At 39.0% G+C, this 27,229-nt stretch overlaps 1 protein-coding gene across 1 annotated transcript in view; it reads right to left on the bottom strand.

Moving 5' to 3' along the window:
* The window catches only part of dab2ipa (DAB2 interacting protein a), a 195,796-nt gene that overhangs the window by 128,133 nt on the left and 40,434 nt on the right, over nt 1–27,229 (bottom strand). The window contains exon 2 of the mRNA XM_062998485.1: nt 5,798–5,904. Within this exon, the coding sequence (XP_062854555.1) occupies nt 5,798–5,904 (107 nt within the window). The remainder of the gene's footprint in view (nt 1–5,797; nt 5,905–27,229) is intronic.

Genomic DNA, 27,229 nt, shown 5'->3' with positions numbered 1-27,229 from the left:
AGGGCAGCTTTGTATCCATGAGGCAACCTACCATTACACACACTAAACTGTCCAGCATTCTGCATTCTGACTGTGAAAAGGACATAAAGACAGGATGTGCTGCCAATAGCATAAACAAGTGCAATATAGAGGTGGGCACAACCATCTGTGTCCAAAGAACATCAATGATCTACAAGTACAACAATATCCTCATTCCATCTGTCCAGCTAGCACACACAGCAGGATTATATTCATGTACTCTCATTCAGGTCTAAAACCAAACATTTCATTCAGGACATAAAAGCCACAGTGCCTAAAGGCTAAATCGTGTCAACTTGTATTAAGTACTTTTTGGCTGTTTTTGTTCCTTTTTATCTGATTGCACTTAGTACATAGTGCAGTTATTTCTAAAAGATAAAGTCAATGTAACATATACTTGCTTTGAAAACCAAACATTTTGGGTACATTTTGACAGACAAAACTCTCTGGACTGTCTCTATACTTACAAAACCACAAAAAAAATCATCTTTCATATGACATAAAAATCACAAACACTAAGTTTGTATAGTCTATGCATGAACTTATATTGTTTTCCCAGATTGTTAATAAAAGGGAAGAACGTGTCATTAATTCTTCCAGAGATGAAGAACACAGTAACTCAACTATTGGTATAAAAATAGATTAAAATTAAAGACCTATATTTCTAATATCTATTTTCTTATCATGTAAAACAGCGGTACAGCAGTAACTCAGCAGTTAAGGTACAGGACTAGTAATCAGAAGGTTGCAGGTTCAAGCCTTACTACTGCCAGGTTGCCACTGTTGGTCTAAATCGCTTTGGATAAAAGTGCCCGGCAAATGCTGTAAATCTAAATGTAAAACTAATCCCAAACTATGACAAAGGAAGTTAAAACAATTAACTGTGGGCTGTGCTATGATCATGGTAACCAGTGCCAAAGACGGCTTTGCATCCTTGATGTGGGATGGTCTTTCAAAAGCCAGCCTTATGTAACACGCAATCAAATGTTCAGCATTCTGAGCCCTGACTGACAAAATAACACAAGAACAGGATGTGCTGCCAACAGAATAAACATGCACATTACAGAGGTGGGCACAACACATACAACAATTTCCTAATTCCATCTGTCCAGCTACCACACACAAACACAGCTGGATTAAACTCATATTTTAATTCAGTTCTTAAATCATGTTAACTTACAGGTTGAGACATAAATGCCACAATGTCTGTAGGCTAAAATATGTCATTTTGTATCAAGTTGGGTATAAACATGTAGTTTATTTTAAATATTGCTAGAGATATTTATAAATTATCTAAAATATCGTCGCTGTCCGATAAAAAACAGGTATCTCGAAAAACTCAACTTTTCAGGAAAAAGAAAAAACAAACAAACCACAGATGGTGACATTTAGATACAATTCAGCACAGAAATTAAAATATATCTTTATCAGGTTGTCAGTCCATCGGTTTCACATGTGAAATGGACTTACATGTAAACATATAAATCATGTTAACAACCATGCAATTGACTAACCTGAATAAAATGTATAGATCAAACATTACGAATTTCTCAAACAGTACCGGAGGGGAAGGAAGAGGAGATACGTGGTTTTGATAGACAGGTGTAGCAGCCAATGGAGATACTCGTTAAAGAGATTGCGTGATTTTTAATCTTTTCATTGGACATTTTGATATTCTCTGCTATGGACAGACAGAGATTTATACCCACAATCAACATGTAAAAAAGTGAAAACCGCTAAAAGTGGAGGTATGTGTTTTTCATCGGACAGCGACAATATGTTTTTCATCGAATGCTCCCTCATTATTCAGTCAAAATACCGTTCAAATTTAAGGCATCTAAGAATTCGAACAGTCTCCTTCTTGGGAGCATGTGTAGGATGACGTAAAATGCTGTCTATGTAGAGAGCTCACTAGGTTTTCGAACACACCAATATGTACTTTCTAGAAAATCTGTTAAATATATATCTATACACATCAGTATACGCTTCCAAAATCCACAGTTTTGTGTTCAAAATTCCATTGCATATGTACAACATAACAACCAATAATTTTTTTATTTTTAATCTCAAATTGCCACAAAGGTAAGTATATTAGGCCAATTTAAATACAGAGAAACAAATCACTGGTGCCACACTAAATGTCTTTAATAGCAGCCATGGTGTAGAAACAGATCTGTAAATGTACTTTAGTTATTAAAAGCAAACAGGAACAAATGAAATTCAGCTGGATCATGAGACCAGTCATGGTACAATAGATGTTTACTCACACTATTAATTACACCCTGGTTACACAAGGCTTTTGCCAGTAAAATAAACAAAGCAGTATGTCCTCAATGAAAGAGGCACTGACTAACAACATCACGTCTGAGATTTTACCAACTCTATTATATATTTATCCATAAAATGTGTACATGATTTGCCGTCAGTGGGCAGGCTTTATTTATTTATTTAGTATTATTTATTTTTATTCCCATTCTTGCATTTTTTCATTTTTCTCTCAGTCATATCCAATTACTAAGTTGAATTAACTCTATTGCTGCGTCCTGAGGTGGGCCATACCCAACACACTTACCCTAGGACATGCGTGCAGGAGCCAACTGCTTCTTCATACAGGCATGCACTGACCTCTATTATTCTGCATCTCTCTGCAGATGCCTTCGACCAGCCAGCAGAGGCCACAATTGCAGGAGAAATAAGGAATCCCTTCGGTTTGCCTTCTCTAGGACATAGCCAATCTCATTTTTGTGGGCTACTGGCGGATGATTGCAGAGATTCCAACTCGAGAGTCTAAGATCTCAGCAGTGGTGGAGTGTATTTTAATTGTTATATTTTTACTTCTTAATGTAACATCTAGAACACGTGTCAAACTCAAGGCTTGTGGGCCAAATCTGGCCCGCCACGTCATTGTATGTGGCCCACAGGAGCTTAAATGACATATGATTGTCTTACACTGTAAAATCATACATAAACTGCATCTTCAGCAATGCATGCCGATTTTGTGACCCGCAAAGTGACCGCATCCCGCCACTTTTAACTGAGGCGGTTTTCCAACAAGTGATGTTGAGAAATATTTACAAATAATCCCAAGAATAATGTACAAGAAGAGAAAGATGGGATGGGAAAGTAAGTGATACAAGTTTTGTTCTTCAAAAAGAAAAACTGGTATGTCTCCTGTGTTATGAGGCCTTGTCTGTGGTAAAGGAGTACAATATAAATGTACTGTAGATATACTGTACATTATAAATATACAGTATAAATTTGGCATTTTGACACCAAACACAGAATTTAGCGTCCAAGAAAAACAACAAATTGTCCAAGACTTTAAACGTTACAATCGGCCCTTTAGGAGCCACCTTAATGCAGATGTGGCCCTCAGTGAAAATTAGTTTGACACCCCTGATCTAGAAGGACATTTAACACCACTAGTCACCAGAGAGCACAGTCACCTGAATGTCAATAACAGTTTGCACTGCAACTATATTGTTTTCTTCATTTAATACAGAGGAATAACCGAGTTACACAGCCATGCCGTTTTCTCAGTAAGCCTGAGCATTATAGTTACTTCTTTTAGCCTGTTCATGTATGGCCTTGTTCTCTGTTCTTTGACTTTCTGTTTTGGGACAGTGACCATATCTTCCCTGGACTCTTTAGGATATTAAACTTGGAACTGTGAGGCTTGTTTTGTGATTTGCTACTGCTGGTATTCAATAAATCTCCTGTCCTATCTGTAACCTCACACTTCTACTAATTAGTACAAAAGTAGCTTAGTTTGATAATGTTGCTTAATTTGACAACTAACTTGCAAGTTATCCAGACTTCTCAAAAATTCCAAACATACAAAAACAACTCTGACTTTATTTAGTGTTCCAAAGTAACTTGCAAAAGGTACATTGCAAAATAAGTTAACAAAAGAGAATTATTTTTAAATTCTAAGCTAACCATTGCTAAAATGCTAAGTCATGATTTAATGTGCCAGAAAGGCAGACTACTTTCATTTCCAATATCTCACTTTCAGCCTGATTTATTTTTTAGAACTGCTGAGAACTGCAGGTTTTCGGCTTTACCAGAATACAGATCAAAACAAACAGACAAACAAAAAGTCTGCTTTTTCATATCGTATTAAAATAAACAAAAATGCACTGGATTGCTTGATTCTCATTTCTCACTTTATTCTTTGAGACGGCAGAACTGTAGTGCAGGCGGTTGTCTGGGTGCTGCACAGTAATATGTACCAGGGCGCTCATGCATATTATTGACTGAAGCATTATTGACTATTATTGACCCAGCACTGCTGCACCTGCTCATGTGCTACAGCATGCTACAACACACACTACTGTGTCTTTACCCTATTAGTGCTGTTACAGTGCTGAAAACCACAGATGCTTGATACTTTATATAAATTTAAGATGAAGATTTAAGTAGACCCATGTTGTAATAATCCAGGTACACATCTTACCTTGTTTCCAAATTACAGTGCCCCACAAGTTCACAGATTGACTTACTCACACCTATGGGTAGGGGCCCTACTAAATTTACGAAAAACAGATTTTTAAACAAAAGTGCCACATTTTACAGCAGTCATAAACTGAATGATAAAATAAATGGAAGCTACAAATATCAGCACAGCCTACCCTAACGGATACATAAATACATAAATCTGTGTTTTGACAGACACCCCCTGTATCCACAAATTCGGTTCAGGAGTTTTCCGATTGCTAGTGTAACCGAACATCTTTAGAGTTTGCTGAGTTTATAAAAAAGAAATAAACTGTACATAGACAAACTATCAGAAGCATAATAATTTACTTAAGTGGTCTCCAACCACCGGGCCGCAGTCTGTGGGCCATTTACTGCCGGGCTGCACAGAAAGAATAAATAATTAGTGATCCCTACAAGAGCAATTAAATTTCCAAAACTCTTTGAGGGTTACTGTCTCCTGTGACCACTAGGTGGGAGCAGCGTCTCGTTGCAGCATAAAAAAGCTTCACACTGATTTTCCATTCTATAGTTACTTTATCTTAAATCCTTCCTCCCCTGCCAGTCCGTGAAATTATATCTTATATTAAACCGGTCCATGGTGAAAAAAAGTTTGGGAACCGCTGATTTACTGGCTTGTTCTTTTGAGGCACAGCACAGACTACAGAGAGATGATCACGTATATAGAGAAGCACACATTTCCACTGATTATGGAATCCCCAAAAGGACAAAACAAACTCTATACACAAACACATACATCAAACATTGTCAGCACACTACACCACAGAAAAGTCTGTTGCACTAATGTAATTGTCGTATGATTGCTAGGACCACCTCATATTGCATACTGCGCCTCATATTTTATACAATATGCGAATGAAAAATGTTAAATGGCTAAGCAGAAAACTTTCACAGCAAATTGCATATTTCACAGGAAACGGCTCATTTTACAGCCTGTGGTGTGATTTTTCATGTAGGTAGGGCCATACCTATGGGCAACGTCACCTTCTGCATGTTTTTGGGAGATGTGAGGAAACCAATTTACCTGGACAACTATCATCTAAGAGAGCCCTTAATTCCAAATTCTTTTCATTCAGTGGGTCCAAAACCTATCCCAAGAACAATAGACACAGGGCAGGAATACACCCTAAAAAAGACACATATACATTGTGGGGCAATACACTGTCATCCATTCATATTCAATCATTCATTCAAACATTGAGGCCAGCCTGTCTACCAGCATAGATTCAGGAGATGGTAAATCATACATAATTTCCAGTGGTAGCAGTGAATCTCGTCTTACCGTTACTCTAAGAGCTGTAGAGGACGCCTCTTCAATGGCGGAGGGGTTTTTATCCATTGTGCTGCCCGGCATGCTGCGCCGTCGGCCCACCCTTTCACTGGGTGCTTCTGGAATAAAAAAATATCCATTATAACCATTAGATAGTATGACACATTTGCTGATTGACAACACTGTTCTTTTGGCTAGATTGTGTTGTTTTTTATTTAAAGAGAGTAAACAATGCTCTATATTAATGCCAAAGTTTTTCAGCCCCTAAGTGAACCATACATTCATTTTCCGGCAGCATCTGCACTCTCAGCAATCCTGGTAGCACATTATGGTTATGACCTGCTTTTAGTATCAGCTTCCTGCTATAAAAAATGAACATCCTGACGTGCCTGCATGATGGTAGTTCATTTTTAGAACCATAACAGACATAAAATACCCCACTGCCTTACTGATACACTATTATACTCTGGAGTAAAAAAAATCCACATCATCATACACTTAATTATTCACACTCAGTAATTCACACCTAGGGTCAGCGACTTGCTGGAATGTTTTTGGGAGGTATCTAGAGGGAAGAAACCAAACTCCACACAAACAGTATTTGAGGTAAGGATCAAATACAGACCCCTGGAGTGGTGCTGCACCAACACTTTTTTGATGTGTCACAAAGTTACCTTCAAATAGAATGCAATCAGGTGATCACATGCATGACAGGAGGAAATTGACATTTTAATTTAAGTCATGCTTACCATGTTTAAAAGAAGATTTTGTTAAACGGCACAATTATATACATACCTGATATACATTGTATCAGTTTCCCTTGGTGGTCCATTTAAATTAAATTACTAAAAGGTAACGTTTAAGTCATTTTGTTGCACAGTGACAATCTACATAAGGTGGAACTAGATTCTTGGTGAATAAAGGTGGTCATATTTTATTTATTTATTTATTTATTAGGATTTTAATATCATGTTTTACACACTGCGGTTACATTCATGACAGAAACGGTAGTTACTCATTACATAATGTTAAACACAGTCATGGACAAGTTTGTATCTCTATTTCACCTCACTTGCATGTCTTTAGACTGTGGGAAGAAATCGGAGCTCCCGGAAGAAAACCCACACAGACATGGGGAGAATATGCAAACTCCACACAGAAAGGACCTGGACCGCCCCACCTGGGTATCAAACCCAGGACCTTCTTGCTGTAGGGCGACAGTGCTACCCAATGAGTCACCGTGCTGCCCTGGTCATGTTAAAAAAAATTTTTTATTAACATGTGGCTTTATTTGCTTATTTATTTTTTACTATTTACCTTGCACAACTCCATTATTAAAACATTAAAAGCTGTCTTAACATTGGTTGAATATACCCTCATAGACTAAAGGCTATAAGGCTAAAGCCACAACCCCCCATATCCATTTAAATACTTGCTTTCAGTGCAACATGTGCTTAGCAATCTTGATCCCAACAAACCTGGAAACTGAGGGCTAAAAACACCATTGTGCATCACATGATCAAAAAGCTTCAATAACGCAAAAATATTATGTCTCATATCCTAAATGGCAGACACTACCATTCCCCCTCATCTCTTAAATAATGCAGGAATACACACATTGAGACAGAAAGATAAAGATAGACAGAATAACTGCTCAGCAGAGAAAATTGCATGAATATAAGGGATCAGTCATCTTTAAAGACAGGCTCTGGAAAATGTATTCTTTCTTTACTGTCTGTTGCTTCGAAGTTGATGCTGGCTCTAACCTGCTGACCCTCTAACCGAATGAGATAAGACACTAACAAGATTGGAACTTCTGTTTGCTGGCTGTCTCGCTGTACTTTTTTTTGATGAAGGGTTTATTTAAAATCACATTACACATGGGGGTGGGGCATGCCCCCCCAATATTCAGATATGCTTAAAATGCCCCCCAACCCCCCCCACTTCCACTCACTAGCTTTGTGTAATCCGACAGTGTTCCCATTGGCTGTCCATTGGAAACTTATTACTGTCAAACCATACCACCAGCACTTCACTTCAGCTAAGTGTGTCTACCTGACTTGCATGAAAAGGTAACATTAATGTAAGTATATAAAGTAGAAACAAACATTTTAGATGAAATTGGGCCAATCTGCAAGTGCTAATCAATCAAACAACAATAGTAACTGGCGTAATCAACTGCCGTTAATGTCTGTACGTTATAATTGTTAGAAAACCCACGTGAAGTCTCGTTAAAGTGTCAATTGTAGTAAAGAATGTGTAATTTAGTAGTTGCTAGCAGCTTTATTTTTTTTATATTTGTATAGTATGATGTGTAGTTGTACTTGCCTGCAATAAATATTAATTTTAGTATTAATGTTGTTTGATTAAAGTGTAGTTAAATTTTTTACTAGTCAGCTTTTATTCACAGTAAGTCATTATGAACAAGGGGAAGGGTTGCAGTGACATTCACCAGTTTGTTCAGCAGCCTCGGAAAGAAAGAAAAGCAAGTTAAAAGCAGTGGAAAAATGAGTGCTAGTGAGATAATAGAAGAAGACACTAGTACAAAAGATGAGTCAGCGTTTCTTGATATAATATTGGCCAGTCAGATCATATATGGTCAATACTTCATGTCTGAACATCAAAGTAAGAAATACCAGTTGTTTACTGATAACAGAAGAAAAGAGACAGAGGGACCGAGAAAAAGTGCAAGGACGCTGACAGGACAATGAGAGCAGGTGACATTGAGGTGAGTGAATATACGACCAGAGGAGGAGAGAGGGCTGAAGAATAGAAGAATAGAGAGGAAAGCAGAACAGAGATTATTGTTCTCAGTGAGAACGGCCTTGTTTAAATGACAGGACTGTAAGATTGTGGAATTGAAAAGAAATCTGTGTGAAGAGCAGTGTAGAACGAGGCAGTGATTTTGTATTAGTAAATAAGTATCCAGAATATCCAGTATGGCAGAGTCAGGTGGTACAGACATGTTTTTGCTTAATACAAAAAAATAACAGGCACACAGATACTGATGTCTCAGGATCAGTGTTTTTATTAACACAGCAATGAATAAACATGGAAAAGCCCCCCCAACAGAGCTGTTGTGTAACAAACAGTGTGCCAAATTCGATTTTGAACATAGCAAGGCTACTATTTTAAGCACACTGAATAGGATTTTGTATGCAAATTGAGTCCCAGTCTTTCAGCTTGATGGGGAGCTTGATGGGGATCTTTTTGCAGCCTAAAAAGTTTAATTTTGAATTGTAAACTTGTCATTCTTTAAGCTTTTAATTTACATTCCTTTGTAGGCAATTTGTTTACGTAGACCTTCACAGTCCAGTCCTACTGTAATGTACTCCATACATCTTTCAAGCACCAATATTTTATTACTTTTTTAACACTGTGAGGAGGGCTGGGCGGTATAGCCAAAGATTTGTATCACAGTACTTTTCAGAATTCTGACGGTTTCACAGTATATCACGGTATTCTTTTTTGTATGACTGGAATCTCTGGCTTATTCATTTTTTGAGAGTACACAGAATATATGTTTGTCCACTTAGATAAACCTCGCATTTAAGAAACGGCGTTAACTAAAAATGAACAAAGAACCTTTTGAAATCTATTTGATTGTTGTTTGTTCCTTGCTTACTGCAGAATCAGTGGGTGCAATTCTATAGATTTTTGGGTGTTTACTGGCTTAAAACAAGACGAAAGAACTTCGGACGTCAGACGAACATCCAGTATAAAGCTAATATGACCACGGTGGTGTACAGTGTCCAGTACGAGAATCCCTTCCCCATATTGTTTCATTTTTATTTGCAGATGGAGGAAATATATGCACGTCAAATATACATATACAAAAGTCAAAACAACAGGAGATGCGGTGTCCTTATTTTTCTTTCTTCTCAAAACTCCTGCTCGACTTCCCCGCTGTTTATAGAGCAAATATACACGTCAGCACGTACACACGCTTGCACGTTTATTTCCGGTTGACGTGATGGAAAATGTTTAATTTAGAAAATTAAAATACGATCCGTTTTTCAATTTCTGCTTGTTTGTTATTTTATTTTTAATCTTGCAACAAAAAATGCGGACCTAAATTCTGCCCACATGTTGCCTGTATTTGAAGTCTACAGCAACTGTATAAACTATTCTACGGTATGTAGCACTAACTGTGAGGTATTTCTATTATGTGTTCATCAAATATACAGTATGTTGATGAAGCATATTACACAGTCGAGACACCGTTATGACCACCAGCTAGACGGGCTGGAAGGTCCTGGTAGGTTGTCACAGCTATCTGGAGCCATGCTGACTGAAGTGCATCCCACAGGTGCTGGAGGGGGTGTGTGTGTGTGTGTGTGTGTGGGGAAGAGGGGGGGGGGGGGTTTGGGGTGGTCCATAGAGTGAACACAATGATCAAGGTGGTCCCACAGATGATCAACTGAGTTCAAGTCTGGGGAATTAAGGGGCCAGAGTAATACTTGGAATTCTTGGTCACGCTCTTCCAACCACTGTCGGACATTTCTAGCCGTGTGACATGTCGCATTGTCTTGCTGGAAGATCACATCCGCCCCAGGGAAGATTTTACCCATGCTACTTTTACCCATGACAGCAACGAGGGATATATGTGCAGACAGCCTATCGCATACCTTATATACCCACCAAGCCAGCTCAAGAAACATGACTTCCTTCATAAGCTATGAGCTGCCGCTGTCGAAAGTATGATGTGGTCATAATGTGAATCAACTGTGTATTTAAACAGAGATTTAGATTGGCCTATTAATGGCATGTAGGAGGAAACCGGAGCTCCCAGAGGAAACCCACACAGACACGGGGAGAACATGCAAACTCCACACAGAAAGGACCTGGGCCACTCCACCTGGCAATCAAACCCAGGAACTTCTTGCTGTGAGGCAACAGTGCTACCCACCGAGCCAAGATGCCACCCTTGCAGAAAGAGAAAAGCATGTTGGCTTCATACGCCAACAGAAAACCAGCAGAAAGCCGGACTCACAGTTTTAGAGAACTGGCAAATCGGTACAAGAGAATCCATGGTGTGTAGAAAGACTCCAACCTGAAGTGAATTTGCACTAACAAGACGCAGACTAAAAAGAATTGGCACGTTGATCATCTGCAGCTCCGTGCTCTTTCTGCTGACCAAAAATGGCAATGCAGAAGAACATGGCTCCAACATGACTAAATGTCAAACTCATTCAGCAGCTGAACCACATTACATTTTTGGAGAGGTCATCACAGCCAGGTGTCATGAGATTATTATTTAATTATTATTATTTTTCTCTATGACCCTTTTTTTTCGGCTCACAACCTACCTAAAGGGTTGTGACCCAGGGTTTAAGATTCCCCTGCTATACAGTTCCAGAAACTAATACAATCCAAAGCAAAATAATATTAAGCTGTTCTGGTGGATTGATGGTCCAACACTTTACTAAGATCATATGTTGGATTTTTTTTCCCTTTAATCTGTCACCATTCAGTCCATTTTATAGTGGTTCTTAATTAGCTGTGAAAGCTTTGTGTGTCTCAAACCCTGTCAAAAGTGAATAATGCTATGCAATTACAGCGTGTTAAGACGCGGTGTATAGCCGAGCAGTCAGCGCGTTTGGTGTGAATGTGTGTTCTCAGCATTCTCACTGCTCACTCTCTCTTGGTAGACAAACAGATTGGAATGCATGGGAGGAAGATGCCAAACAGCAAGTCTTGTTTATCATCTTAATTAGCTCGGCTGGTTTCGTAACATCTTAATCCATATGCTCAGCGTGGTGTCATGACCAGACGGGCGCCCCGTGGGCCCATACAAAATCAAACGATAACAAACATTCACAAACACAGATACGATATTACATAACAGTTAAATGACGCTTGCAAACATTTTGCTTGTGCGCCATTGCAAACATAAATGGCAATATATAACACCCAGCTGCAAGTGACATTGCATAATCTTTCAAGCACAGAAAAAGTAAATAAAAGCATTGAAGCACAACCTGCAGGTGTTTTCTTAAAACAGGAGTACAAGTGCTCAGAATATATAATACAAACAGCAAGATTATTACTGTCATGGCATCTTTCTTGACTGCTGCATTACTGTCACGCAGACAACCTCGTCTTTTATCAACACAGTGGACCAAAGCTTACTGACAAAGCAACACTGAGGTACAGTGGTACCTTGAAACTCGACATCAGTTGGTTCTAAAACTGGTGTGGAGTTTTAAAGGCGTCAAGTTTCAAGGTATTTTTTCCCATAAGGATGTATGGGAAACCTGTTAATGCGTTCCATGGTCCTGTATAACTGCATGTATATATATTTTAGGCTAATGTAAAATAATGGGGTTGTTTTTGACACTTATACACTGAAAATAATAGAAATATAATATAAAAACACTGAAATACAATTAAAATCAATTAAGTCAATCGTTAAGTTTTGTGCACTGCCCGTGAATGCGCTTTTACTGAATCGAATACGGTATTCCAAGATCAAGCATCTCCATGATTAAGAAGCGCACAGAAACAATAAAGAAGTAAAGATAAAGTGCAGGTTTTATTGTATTTTTATATTGATTTTTAAATGTTTAGACTTGTACTAAAACGAGCGAGGAATTTTATTAGTGGAGAGAACTTATGAGCAGTAATAATTAAGAGAAGTTTAGAGTTCCTGTGTCGTTTTTTTAGTACATTAATCCATGTTAAGCTGGGAAAACTCGGAAACTCTGAAAAGGTGATTCTCACAATTACTCGGAATGCCGAGCCATAATACAGATACGCCTCATACGCACACTTTGAGGACGTTTTACCGCACTGCTCAGACAGAGCCCTGAACAAAGCGGCTGTTCATTTTAAATTAAATAATTGCTTCTTTTTTTTTTTTTTTTTAAAGGCTTAACATGTCCACTCAGGTGGCGCAGCGGTAAAACACGCTAGCACACCAGAGCTGACATTTCAAACTTGTTGATTCAAAACTCAGCTCTGCCATCCAACTGGGTTGGGTGCCTACATGAACGATTGGCTGTTGTTGATACAGGGTGGGAAGCCGGAGAGGGACCTCATAACTGATGCAATCACAACCTCTGCTGGCTGATTGATGGAGTCTGCATAGAGTCGGGAAAAATGTGTTGATCAGGCTGTGGCTCTCCATACACAAAGCTGATCCGCATATGAACTTGCAGCGTGTAGGTGAAAAGATGCAGTCGGCTACTGCACACGTTTCGCTCTCCTCAATCAGCAGTAGGGATCAGCATCAGTAGAGAGAAAGCATAATGCAATTTGGTAACTGGATACGACTAGATTAAGAGAAAAATAGGGGACAAATGCAAAAAAAAAAAAAAGACAACACGTCGAATTTAAGAGAAAAGGGTACAAATTTCTTCACGAATGGCAGCAAGTTTTAAAGACTTCGAGTTTAGGGGACGTCGAGTTACAAGGTACCACTGTACATGTATTTTAAAATGTCCTCAAGTAGCCCACCTGAAAGAGAAGCTCTATATTATGTATATCACTGTTCTCTGAACAACCTGGCATTTTTGTAGGAGTAACATAGGCCAAAAATAGAATTTTGTAAAGAAAAACAGGCCAAAATTGCTAAAACAACCACTAAACGTGGCACAACCACGTACTTAACAAGTTGGTAAGAAAAACACAGGTCATTCAGGCTTTCTGAAACTTAAATACACATTTTTAGTAAAGATTTATTTTACAGCAGATTGAAATTACAATTCAATTCCTACTCACAAAGCTGTTTAATTCCTGTTTATTCACCTCAAACATGCTGACAGCCCATGAACAGGTAAACACAGGTGTTATCATTGATTTAGTGTACGTGCTCTTTTGTAGTTATCTTGTTTTTTGTAGATTTACATAATAAGTAATACAAAAGCCTCCTAAGACTACAACAGGAGCCACATGGTTTGTCACAGTGTGTCACATCATGTGTCACTCCTTCCCAGATTAAACCTGCTAATGTTTGTCTGCTTCAGGACAACAAATGAGGATGAGGTCATGCAGAGGTGACAGTAGGAAAAAAAATAATTACTTTAATGCCTATTTGGTTTAAATCTTTAATTTGTTTCTTTACTTTTGCATTGGCACTACAGGGCTGATATTCATGCCTAAATCAATTTAGGATGATTTGCTAGTTGGCAGTAAGCTGAAAAAGCTGGAGTGATACAACTGGCCAACTGGCTGTTCAGCTGGCTGCCTGTAACTAGGAAATGAGTTTGTAACAAACTTCATCGTTAGGCTTCTGCCACTGTGGGACAAGGCACTAAAAAGGAAAACATAGAGTTCATGGTTACTGTAAAACTATAGTTGTAACCAAAACTTATTTCTTACTCAGCTTTTAGGTTGGCATCACTTCCATAAGCAACAGATTGGGGACATATTTTAGGGGTTGTTGCACCAGCAGATCCTAAAAATAATTATAAGGAAAACATCACTGGTTTGTAACCAAGTAAACATGTACTTTTTGCTTAACCTCAACAGCAAACAAATTTAGCAACTTATTTTAGTGTCCTGAAGCCATGCCCCAAACACATTTACTGTTAGTGGGTGGGGTATATTAGGCAGCAAGTGAACATTTTATCCTTAGAGTTGATGTGTTAGAAGCAGGAAAAATGGGCAAGCGTAAAGATTTGAGCGAGTTTGACAAGGGCCAAATTGTGAAGGCTAGATGACTGGGTCAGAGCATCTCCAAAGCTGCAGCTCTTGTGGGGTGTTTCTGGTCTGCAGTGGCCAGTATCTATCAAAAGTGGTCCAAGGAAGGAACAGTGATAAACCGGCGACAGGGTCATGTAAAGCCGAGGCTCGCTGATGCACGTGGGGAGCAAAGGCTGGCCCATGTGGTCCGATCCAACAGACGAGCTACTGTAGCTCAAACTGCTGAAGAAGTTAATGCTGGTTCTGATAGAAAAGTGTCAGAATACACAGTGCATCACAGTTTGTTGCGTATGGGGCAGCAAAAGGGGGACCAACTCTATATTAGGAAGGTGGTCATAATGTTATCCCTGATCGGTGTACATACATCCATAACCGATCTATTGTATATTTTTATAACTTATATGCTTCTATTATTATTATTGTACCAGATGCACAATTTACACATACTTTTCTTGCATACAGTATATTGTATATATGCACATTGTACATTCGCTACACTTTACTTACTTTAATTTGATTTGTATTAGTTTCTCTTCTTTTGCTTGTTCAACTACTTCGGGCCAATAATTTCCTTTGGGATAAATAAAGTATCTATCTATCTCTATCTCTTTTAAGCAAACTGACACATCTTAATGCATTTTAGCTGTAAAAACTGGGCCTTTTCTGAAAGTATAGATTTTTCCAATTACAGTTGTACATGTTTTGCTGTGTTACAGTGTTAAGTTCATTGACGAATGATTTTCGTCATAGTTTTCGTCAACGAATCTTTTTTTCATGACAAAAACGAGACGATAACTAAATAAAAACTACATAAAAGGATAAAAACTATGATGAAATGAATTGACACTTTCATCAACAAATAAAAACGAGACGAAAATGTTTGGCAGGCACGACATCCAATCAGAACTGATTTGGTTTTGTGGAAGGTAGGGACAAGTTAGAAAGAGATCCAATCAGAACTACTTTAGCGTATGTGGAGAAGCGGGACAAGCCGGGTAGCCATCCAATCAGTACTCGCACAAATTTGATCTAAACCCGGGAAGACCAGACTAGCCTGTAAACTGTCTTTACTCATGGAACTAGGTTAACTCCACAATGTCAACAGGGAGAAAGAGGAGAGTCGATATATGGACACATTTATCATTTGACGTCGTGAAAAACAAGACGATGTGTAAACCATGTGGGGCGACGATCTCGGGTAAAAACACAACAAATCTGTAACATCTGGCACTGCTGGTTTTACGGTACCCAGTTTTATAAAGAATGTAATATGCAATTTGTTATAAACAATGCATATGTTTTTCAGGCAGAGAAAGCCTACTGGTCATTAATATTTTGTTATTGTTATGCTCAATAAGCAAGGTCAGGTAAATAAAGATGTTTGAAATAAGTTAAATCTGTTTTTGTGTGTATTGCACATTCAAACATTAATAATATTCCATAACTGATTAAAAATGTTTCATTTTGTGTAAGTGTACTGTATATAATGACTTAAATAATTCAAGGGAACTGATGACAAAGCATTTACATTTTACACCCTTTATATTTTAGTCGACTGAATCGACTGTAGATTTAGCCGACTATATTCTTATAATAATTAGTCGACTAAAACTAGACTAAAACTAAAACAATTAAGATGACTAAATTATGACTAAAACTAAATGACATTATAGTCAAAAGGATATGACTAAAACGAAATCAAAATTTGCTGTCAAAAAAAATTAACAGCTTTTCCTTTCAAAGCTAGATAGGCTTGACATTTGGTGCTCCAACCTGAGTTATGTGACTAAGACCAGTCTTATCCATTCAGGTCAACATGAAAACCTTTTTTTTTGTCATTTATTCTGGGTGCTGAACAAACAATTACTTGTGTTCCCTTTAAACCTGTCTAAGTCTCTTTAAGTTAATATGCACATGCTTACAGAAAACCTAAACTAGATTAAGAAATACACCCTGAAATAGATATTTTAAAGAAATTGAACTGAGATTAGATGACAACCTACCTTGACTGAATAACAGGCTATTTGAATTACATAGCTAAATAGCTAAACACTGTTTATAAAGCAAATGATTTGCACAATACTAAACTAATAGCATCTTGGGTCCACTAAAGAATATTAAAGCAAATCTTTCAAAAGCATGTTTGGTGGATCAACCAAAAAATAAAACTGTGGTTTTTGTTGTCCAATGGGTTCCTTTTTTAATCCAAAGATTGCTAGTTGTTTTGCAATCCACTATAATATTAGGTGCAGTAAAAGCAAAATGGTTTTGCATTGCATATTGCGGACTTTATTGCATATAATTCTGAAACTCTGTTGGAATGTATTGAGTTTGTGTTCAGATTTTTGTAATACACATGAGGAACCATGTTGCCTCTGTGACCATTTCGCAAAATGACTACCCTCGACTGATACAAAAGATGACCACACATTGCTACTACACACATGTTAATCATGTCAGGCACAGGCAAACCAATGAGAAATCCATCAAAAAAACAGCAGCACCAAAGAGTGGTCCCATTAATCTCTTCTGACCAAGACACATGGCACAGCAGAGGCAGTAGAGAGACATATAGGAAAGAGAACATTGTGGATCTGACCCAGGGTCATGTCATTTAGAGAAATTGTGGGGGGAAAAAAAGCCACTTGGCTCATTTGGCTGCAGAATGATACCATAACTCACACCTGGCTCATTTGCTCTTGATCTAAATGCATGTGGCCTCCTTCAGGTCCAAGTTGTCACAGCTGCTGAGGACAATGACAGCATGCGTTCTGCTCTCAGCATCATTAGAAAAAAAAACTGTCTGCTTTAGCATTTTAAATATTTTAGTATATAACACAGATGAATTGCTAAAAAAATACACACTTGTAAATTTAAAAATATAGTCCATGCTATAAAATGGAATAAAATAAGTCCTGCATTAATAAACCTACATTAAAAAATTTTTTTGGATCATTATATATCAAATTTATTCTTATTTATATTTTTGTTGTTATTTACTATTTCTATTAATGTCTGAAAACTGTTTGCTTGGTTGTGCAAAACTTCCTGAAATTAGGCGCTTGTCTAATGCATCAGTACATTGCAATCCCCAACAGTGCTATCAGTCAGGCCTAAATACAACCCTGACCAGGATAAAGTGGTGGTAAAAACATAGAAATGAATTAATCTTGAAACAAAAAAACAATAATAAGTTTGAGCTGATGAGGGAACTAAAATAAAATATGCATTATATGATAGATAGATAGATTAGACAGACAGACAGATTTCCATTAAATCTTAATATTTTTTAGAACATTACCAATACAAATAAATAGCTTACATTCAGCGTAAATTGTCTTGCAATGCCAATCAACAACACCTGTCAACAAAGAACTGTCAAACCCTGGTTCCTGATCCTCTTCACTAATGAAACAGCACTTAAGGAAAGAATTACAGACCAGATTTAATCAGGGACCTTGGATGCCGAAGGGTCAAAGGTCAGAAAATCTAAAGCTGCACTTGTTCAGCTATGAGCTAAAGCAGGAAGGTGACAGATAGCCATGTGTATCCAATCTGAGACGACAAGACAGGTCAGGCTAGTGGTGCCAGGAGCACAAATTGACCGCCGAGACACCACAAGCTTCCCAGTCCTTAACGCCACTACTAAAATATAGAGCTCATAGAACTTTGAGTTAAGCATAGCCACTGCAGCAAGTGTGAATGAATAAACAGAAACAGATGGGTGCTGCAGGATTGTAAGTACAGCACAACAAAGAAGAAGAAATATTGTTTTGAAGGATGGTGTTTAATTAGCAGGCATGCAGTGTAGCTGTATCATTGTAGAGCAAATGTAAAATAAAGGAAAAAATTGTATTTGAAGTGAGTCGTTACTGCTAAGAAGGTGTGAGAAAAGCAAGAGCCAGTTGAAGTCATTCAGGCTTTATTTAATCACATACGGGAAAAGACTAATCCTTACATCTCATTAAACTTTAACCGAATCCCAGCCTTCTCGTCAGAACCACAAGTTGGTCTCGCGGGCCACACAGATCCATTTGTGTACAGTAATAAAAGGTCAAGAGTAAAGAAGTATGAGCCACATGTGACCCACAGGCTGCAAGTTAAGAGCCTTCCTGCCTTTAGGAACATTTTTCAGTGAGTAGTATGACACCTCACATAATATACACTCGGCACCCAGTGTGTCCTGGTGGAATCGAACAACCAGGATAAAGTAATTGATGAAAAAGAAATGAAAATAAATAATTATGGGTTGAGGTCAAGGCTCTGTGGAGGCCAGTGGATTTCCTCCACACCAAACCCTTTTTTGATCAGACCTTATGAATCTTGCATTGTGGACAAGGGCATAATTTAGCTGGAATAAGAAAAATCCCTCCCCCAAACTGTTGCTACAAAGTCAAAAGAATGTCATTTATTTTATATAACTTATTATTGGGTGCTCAGGTGGTGCAGGGTCTATTGTGCCAGCCCACCACCACTGAGATTATAACCCAGATTGGACCAGGCTGGACCTGGGCTGGCCGGACTTCTACACAGACATGATTGGCTATGTTTGAAGATACAGCCAGGATCCTTTCTGTGTGGAGTTCCTAAATATTATATTCTACACCGATTAGGCAAAACATTATGACCACCTTCCTAATATTGTGTTGGTCCCCCTTTTGCTGCCGAAACAGCCCTGTAACTGCGATGCACTGTGTAATCTGACACCTTTCTATCAGAACCAGCATTAACTTCTTCAGCAATTTGAGCTACAGTAGCTCGTCTGTTGGATCGGACCACACGGGCCAGCCTTCTCTCCCCATGTGCATCAGCGAGTCTTGGCCGCCCATGACCCTGTCGCCGGTTTACCACCGTTCCTTCCTTGGACCACTTTTGATAGATACTGACCACTGCAGACTGGGAACACCCCACAAGAGCTGCAGTTTTAAAGATGTTCTGACCCAGTCGTCTAGCCATCACAATTTGGCCCTTGTCAAACTCGCTCAAATCCTTACACTTGCCCATTTTTCCTGCTTCTAACATCAACTTTGATGATAAAATGTTCACTAACTGCCTAATATATCCCACCCACTAACAGGTGCCGTGAGTAGTGCTGTCAGTCGGATGGGCGTCCACACAGACATGATTAGCTACGTCTAAGGAAGAAGGGATGGCTGAAACCTTGCAGTGGATCAGCGCCCTTTCCAGGGTGTTCCTGCATAGCGCTCAGTCAGTCTGGGCTGAAGCGAACCTGACCAGGATGAAGCGGTTGATGAAAATGAAATGATTAAATTATGTAAATTCATGCAGTCTGCTTAGACGTTGGAATTACAATGCCACGTTTTGTTTTTAAATAGAAAAGAATCCCAGCAGTCATGTTTCAAACCCTGGTTCTACCTTCAGTGCGAAATAGTTAATTGGAGTGAAACAGAGTGTTCTTAAATCCATTGATTTAGCATTTACGGAACAACGCTTTTACGTTCAGATACTATACAATAAGGCAAGCAATTTCAGAAACAAACAAGCTTAGAGAGCACCATCCCCACAGCTGACATTAATAGCACAGCGGAAGCAGCAGATGGGAAGCAACACTGAATAGTCAAATACACTGGCTGTTTTGTTTTTTATAAAGAAAACAGATATAGCACAGCTTCTGATTGCATCTGCCTCTTCTTACTGTCGAGGATCTCAGTCATTAGTTCTCATTTTTATACCGGATATGTGCTTTCTTTCCCAAACTTAATTATGATGAATGTTAAACTTTGTAGAGAAGTTTGATCACTGCATTGAGTTCAATCTTCAAATATAACAGTGACTGAAAGGGCTGGAATGGAGGCTTGGTGGTTTGTGAACATTTCCGTGTGTATGAAATGGATTGAAGTCATTTGTGAATCTTTGAATTGTTCTGAAAAGACAAGAAGAAGCTTTAAGAAGTATGGATCAGTTAGAAGGAATAGAAGCATGTGAAGAACCAAACTTCACATGCTTCTAGCTCCAACATATTTCCAACATCTGCATACCACCACACGACAAACCAAAACCTGAAAATGAAGAAACTTTTTTTTGTGTACTCCCACTCATTGCATATCAAATCTCTTCTTCCAGCCATTTTTAGTGAGAGTAATGATGGCAGCAAGCTGTACTAGCCCAGATTTAAGCTCCTTCTGTGCAAGTCCTAGGTGTTCCTAAGCTAGTTGTAAAAAATAATCTAGTGCAGGGTCTGGCCCATGGTCTTCATCCTGTGGAACAATATTGCAATTTAAAATTGCAGGCTGTCGTTTTTTTGTCGTTGTTTACACCAGGCTTCAAATGCAATGGTTGATTAATCAGTTAATCAAATTAATGTGCTGGCAAATGATACTGTAGGTGTGTTCAAAAACCTATTGAGCTCTCTACATAGACAGCATTTTACATCATCCTACATGAACTCCAGAGAAGAAGGCTGTTCGAAATCATAGATGCCTTAAAATGCTGTCTAGTAGGGTGCCTTAATTCTAAGCGATAATCTGACTGAATAATGAAGGAGCATCCGATGCGTCCTTAGCGCTGAAAGCAATCCCAGCATTCAGTGTGGCACAACTTTTCTCACAAAAAAATTACAAATATGCCGGACAAATGCAGAGCAACGAACGTAGTTCTTTGCATGTGTAAAGGAATTAGCATTAATTTTTTATTTGTATAAAGCTAAAGTGTCATTTATTTGCCAATTCTGAATTGAGCGTCCGAATAATCTGACTTATAAGTCGATGACTTATTAGAATCCTCTCTACTTAGACAACTGCTTAATGTAGGCAGTAGACAGCAAGGCAGCTTACTAGGTTTTCAAACAGACCCTGTATTTACATTAATAAGGCCATACGAGGAGCTTGGCCTTGTCCGGGTGATCAAACCACACCAACAGTATATATGGGGGTATTATAATCCTGGTTTATAGTATAAAATTGGTGTGTTGGCACTATAAGGTACATTTGGTCCTGTGATATTTGTCAGCTACAATGTAACCATGCACTTAATTTCTAGCTCAAATAATTTCTATTTACTGGTTGCCCAAACCATTATGAATCCCCTACACTTGTGAGTTTTCAGTTTTGTGACAGTGACCTCTGATATTTGGCTCTGCTTTGTTGTCTTATGTTGCTTGAAATTTGACATTGCAAATTGTTATTTGTCAAACCATTTTATACCTTCTTGTCAGTCGTCTAGTACTTTAACCGTTAATCTGTATTACGTATTATATCCACCTGCTGCCTAAATTACAATTATAATAGTGATTATCAGCAAGCTATTATGTACAAAGAGGTACGCTATCCACAATACTATTCGGTGAGCATGCACCTTGACCAGCCATCAGAGGATGCATTTGCAGCAGCATTATGGAACATTATGGACAAGGCACCCACACCCACTTCTGTCTGCTAGACTACCAGCCAGGTTGATCTTACAGCTGAGATTCAAACTCAAGAGCTCAAGATCTCAGTGGTGGAGAGCTAGCTTAATACCACAACGTGCCATCCTAGGACCTTTGTTGCTTTTGATTTTTGCTTTAAAAAGTAAAGCTTTTTTATTTAATTTAAACATTCTGGGGATGTCACTGTGGCAAAAAGTAGCCTAGAAGCAACACAGTAAAAATGCATAAAAATGCTCGTCCTGTGTAGTTTGTAGTGGTAAGCTTTTTTGTGAATAAAAATAGACGAGAGATTATGGTTTGGTGTCAGAACCATCCCACTTGATCATGACATGTCAAAAGAGTGGTTACAGAAAAATGCTAAAGCAAATAGAATTGGTTTCTAGTATTGCAGGGTTCAAATGTTCACTTCGCTGCTCAGACGCTCACACACACTCGCACACGGTTTCTCAGACGCAGCAGGTGAGGGTGAGGCAGGCTCTAATCAGTGCAGTTGGCAAAAGAAATGCATCCCCTGAGGCAATAAGATGAGGAAAGCAACACACTTAAAAACCACAAAGATAAGTGCTGTGTTTGTCTCAACATGAGAAATGCCAGTCTATAAAGAACGCCAGAATGCAAGAAAAGAACAAACAAGAAAGAAAGAAGAGAAATACACTAATAAACAGGTAAGCAGACATAATAATGTGTGTGTTGTGAGCACACAACTCTTTGACATGCCCTAATTTATTCATTTATTTATTCATAGTCTGTTTTAACATAGCTTTAATCTGCTTAGGATCACAGTGGGTCTGATTCATAAAGCAAAAGGCAGGAAACCCCCCGGACAGGATGCCAGTCCATCACATGGCACACACACACACACACACACACACACACACACAGACACAGACACATACTCGAGCAATTTTTAGTAGCTCCAATTAACCTGACTGCATGTCTTTGGACTTGTGGGAGGAAACCAGAGCTACCGGAGGCAACCCATGCAGACACAGGGAGAACATGCAAACTTCACACAGGAAGGACCCTGGCAGAGGAATCAAACCCAGGCTCTTCTTGCTATGAAGTGACAGCGCTACCCACTGCGCCACCCAGTTGGCAAACAGTAGAAATGAAAGCAAATTCTCACACTGTATATTAAAATAAGTCACAAGCTTATTTTAATGTAGCATTTCCATTACTATCCACTACCTGTATATTGATTTTAAAAAGCAAATAAGTAAATTGAAAGAAGGTGTGAAATCATGAAACACCTCTCCGAAGCTTTTTAGGTTTCGGTGTTTTAATATGGTTTCTTAATTTTTGCATTGTCCCCTTGTTCTCCTAATCTAGTCATTTTCATTTCTGACCGAGCCACACATTCTAGGGTTTCCATATTATTAGAGTATAATATGGAATTTGCATACTGTAATAATATAGCCAATGCTTATACAAGTGATCACGTACTTACTGTAATATACCAACATACTGAGACATACACATTCTCATACCTAGGTACACAGCGGTAAAACACACTTGCACACCGCGAGCATCACAGGTTTAAATCTCTGTTCTGCCACTGGCAGGCCAGGAGCTTATACAAATAATGATTGGCTGGTTCGAAGGCTGGGATTGCCAAAGGAGATTCCTCACAACTGCTGCAATTATGACCTCTGCTGGCTGATCGATGGCGCCTGCACAATGATAGAGAGGGGATAATGGAGATCGGTGCATGACTCTTCGTGTGCTTCACAGATCGCTACATGAACGTTCCTCTTGCAGGTGAAAAGAAGCATCGGAGAGGGTGTGTGCAAAACTTTCCACAGACAGAGGCTGGAAGTAAGAATTAAACCAAGGATCATAGGAACCATGTTGCTGTACAGCTCTTATATCACCAACTGCACCACTATGCCACCCAACAATGGTAGTGCTTACAGGGGTTTATGCAGTGCTGGTTGTTTTTTATTGCGTTACATTTTAAATGACAATTAGTTTTGCATCTTCTTTAAAATTTTTTACTGATGCCAGTATGTCAGTGGCTCATTCGTCACAGAGCTTAAAAAATGTAATACTAGTTTAACAATGACCTACTTGACAACAATGGTCTGGACTAGTCTACTTGGTCTGGACTAGTTTATCTTATCTTTTAGCCTAGAAAAGCTGGTTTGCTTGTCTAGTTGGTTAGCCTGACTTGCATCCAAATTCAAATAACACTGCCAAAGACCTGCCTAACAAGCCAAGGCTGTTTAACCGTAAAACGTTCACACACATCTCAAAAAGGAAAGAACTGGAATTTTTTTTTATTTCAAGCACTGAAAAGGATGCTACAAAACCATAGAGGGCATCATAAACCCACCCACTCATTCAGTCATGCCAATCTAATGTAAAATGTAATGGTTACAGTGAAATGTATTCTTACTTCTGACATTTAGCTTGTTGGCCATTACTTTCCAAAACAACCCGCTCCCCCCCACACCCAACAACATGTCTTTGGGAATTTGCGCCCATTAAGTTTGGGAGGCTTGGCACTGATACTGGATAAGAAGGACTGCCTCACAATATAGTCGTTTAAGGGCAGTGATCAGAAGGCTGCTTGTTTAAGACACACCACTGCCAAGTTGCCACTGTTAGACCCTTGAGCAAGATCCTTAACCCTCAATTGCATTGCATTTCATTTGGCCACATCAATGAATGGCTTTGGTAAATACAGATGTAGTATGCAGCTTTGGATCAGCCCCAGTGGAGTTTATTAAAAAAGAAATAATGTACTTGTTGATAGAGTATTTTACATGGTGCTTAATTAAAAAAAAATGTAAATGTAAAAAAGTAATGCATCTAATAACTTAAGTACTTGCAATGACACTAAATCCAATTACTGCATCATACAGACTCCCAGTTACCAGTGATACCAGTAAAAAAACAAGACCTCACATATTTTTCTGCAGTTATTTAATCATTTTCAACTCTGTAATTACTCCCCCACTCATTTAGCATTTAGTCTCTCCCCCTGCACCTGGAAACCTCTAATCTCTTACTGCACTCTGTAACACAGCCACTAATCTGACCTTTCTTACTAATTAGAAGCCTTGCTAAAGAGGCAGGGTTTACGAGGAGGTTAGACCCCGGCGAAATTCCAGCCAACTCCTGCAGCTTTGTAGTTTACATTACAGCTCAACACAATCACACAAAGCCAATGTGAAATGGATGTAAGAAGCCTACATCAGTCATGTGAACAATGGTAGTCAACAGTCTCTAGTATTAGACATATTGCATAATGTGTATATATATGTGTAGTCTATCTGGCTTTGGTTTAGGTGTAATAAAGAGCCTTATAATCACAGTGACAGCTAAGACTTGCACACTTCAACAAATTATATGAGAGTTCTTCAAAAAGTTTCTGCACTTTTTTAAACTCTATTTATTACATCACCTTTCTATATAGTCACCTTCCGATGCATTTTGCCCAGCGTCGTACCAACTTTTTAATGCCATCAGCAAAAAATGTTTTTGGTTAAGCACATAGCCACCGATGCACCGCTGCTTTCACATCATCATCACACGAAAACCTTCCTCCTCTTAAAGCTTCTTTGAGCGGTCCAAAAAAGTGGAAATCAGACGGCGCTTAATCCGGACTATAAGGTGTCTCTCAGTCTCTCAGACATGACCAATCATACTCCTACCCCCTCACCGTTTCCAACCAAAATATAAAAGATCCCTTGAATACTAGATTATCTTCTTAAATTCTTTAATTAATTTATTTTTATGATGTGCTTAATCATTGTCAGGGTTGTAGCACATCCTGTGCACCCCAGAGACACTTGGGCAACAATGGACTCATTAACACACCTAGACTTTTTTGGTAGTTTGGAGGAACTGAAGTACCTGAAACCATGCAGACCTGGACACAGTGTTGTACATGCGTCATGCTCAGCCCTCTTCATGATTCCTTGTGCTATTGCATACTTGTCACACTGAATAAGACACGAATGTGAAATTATTCAGTGTGACACATATGCAATAACTGAGGCAATCGGAAAGGAGGCAATAACTTTCCTTACCACTTTACTTCCAGTGGCAAAAACATTTTAGAGCACCTCTGTGGATCAGCTACACCATGGTGGCTGATGTGTACACATATATAAATACCCTCAGATGCTAATTTGAAGCATACGAAGGCTGAACAATGTTTCTGTTTGTTGCAAAATATGCACATGTCCACTTGTAACAAGCCCAGTTGCCTACATATATGAGGGATCTTCAAAAAGTTTCCACACTTTTATATTTTCATTGGATACGGTGAGAGCGGGAGGAGTAGTAATTAATTGTGTCTGAGAGACTGAGAGAGAGCTTATAGTCTAGATTTAGCGCCATCTGATTTCTGGACCGCTCAAAGAAGCTTTAAGGGGAAAAAGATTTTCATGTGATGATGTGAAAGCAGAGGCGCATCAGTGGCTTCGAGTTCAACCAAAAACATTTTTTGCCGATGGCATCAGAAAGTTACTATGTAGAAAAGTGATGTAGTTTAATTCTAATAAATAGAGTTTTAAAAGTGCGGAAACTTTTTGAAGAACCCTCGTGCATCTACCAAACATTTAAAAGTGACCAAGATAACCGAGAGTTCTTCCAGACAGATCAAGCAGGTGTACAGTCGTTCAGTAGTAAGTGTACATCATTAGTTAGTTCCAACAGAAAAAAGGAGAGATGTTTACCCCTGTTAGGTGCCCGGTTCCGGCTGCGAGATCGCCCCTGCCTCCACTGCTTGGTGCGAGCCAGCAGGCCGTAGTAATGACACCTCCTACCCAGTGCTCTCCTCACCACACCAGACATGGTCTTCAGTTCAAGCTCACTCATACACACTTCCAGTGTCTCTTAGCTGGAGACCTGCTCTCCACAATCTGGTTTCACAACTCCAGTCTCCCACAACTCCAGTTTCCTTATAAGATCAGAATTAAAACATCTCCCTGTCTGTGAGCCTCCTGCTTTAAAAGACCTAACACTTCAGCTCTGCTACAAGTCAGAACTGCTTCTGACTCACTGAGAGAACAAGGTAAAGAAATACCAGGAAGGTTTACTCCTCCCACAGATAAACTGTGCAAGCAGAGGCCAAAGGGAGAGGTATTCGGTGTGCCTGTGACAACTCTGACAAGGTCATAAATCACTCTGTGAACCTGTGTGTGATGCAGAGTCAGATCACGAGAGCTAACTAGCACGGCTGATCAGTGACCAGTTCAGCAAAGCATCGAAGGTCATTTAGGATGTGTGCAGTACTAGGTTCACATTTCAGGGACGTTCAGCAATGTCAGGAGAACACTAATTGTGTACAGATAAACACAGTAGAGCTGAAAGAAGTGTCGAGTTGTGATAACAACACGTAGGACTCCCGCAGACAGCTACTTCCTGTCTCAATTCTACTAATAATGAAAAGCGCACCTGGA

The sequence above is a fragment of the Trichomycterus rosablanca genome, chromosome 7 (assembly GCF_030014385.1).
Source record: "Trichomycterus rosablanca isolate fTriRos1 chromosome 7, fTriRos1.hap1, whole genome shotgun sequence".
Lineage (NCBI taxonomy): Eukaryota > Metazoa > Chordata > Actinopteri > Siluriformes > Trichomycteridae > Trichomycterus > Trichomycterus rosablanca.
The sequence above is the reverse complement of the archived record's forward strand: the minus strand, read 5'-3'. Positions and strand labels throughout refer to the sequence as shown.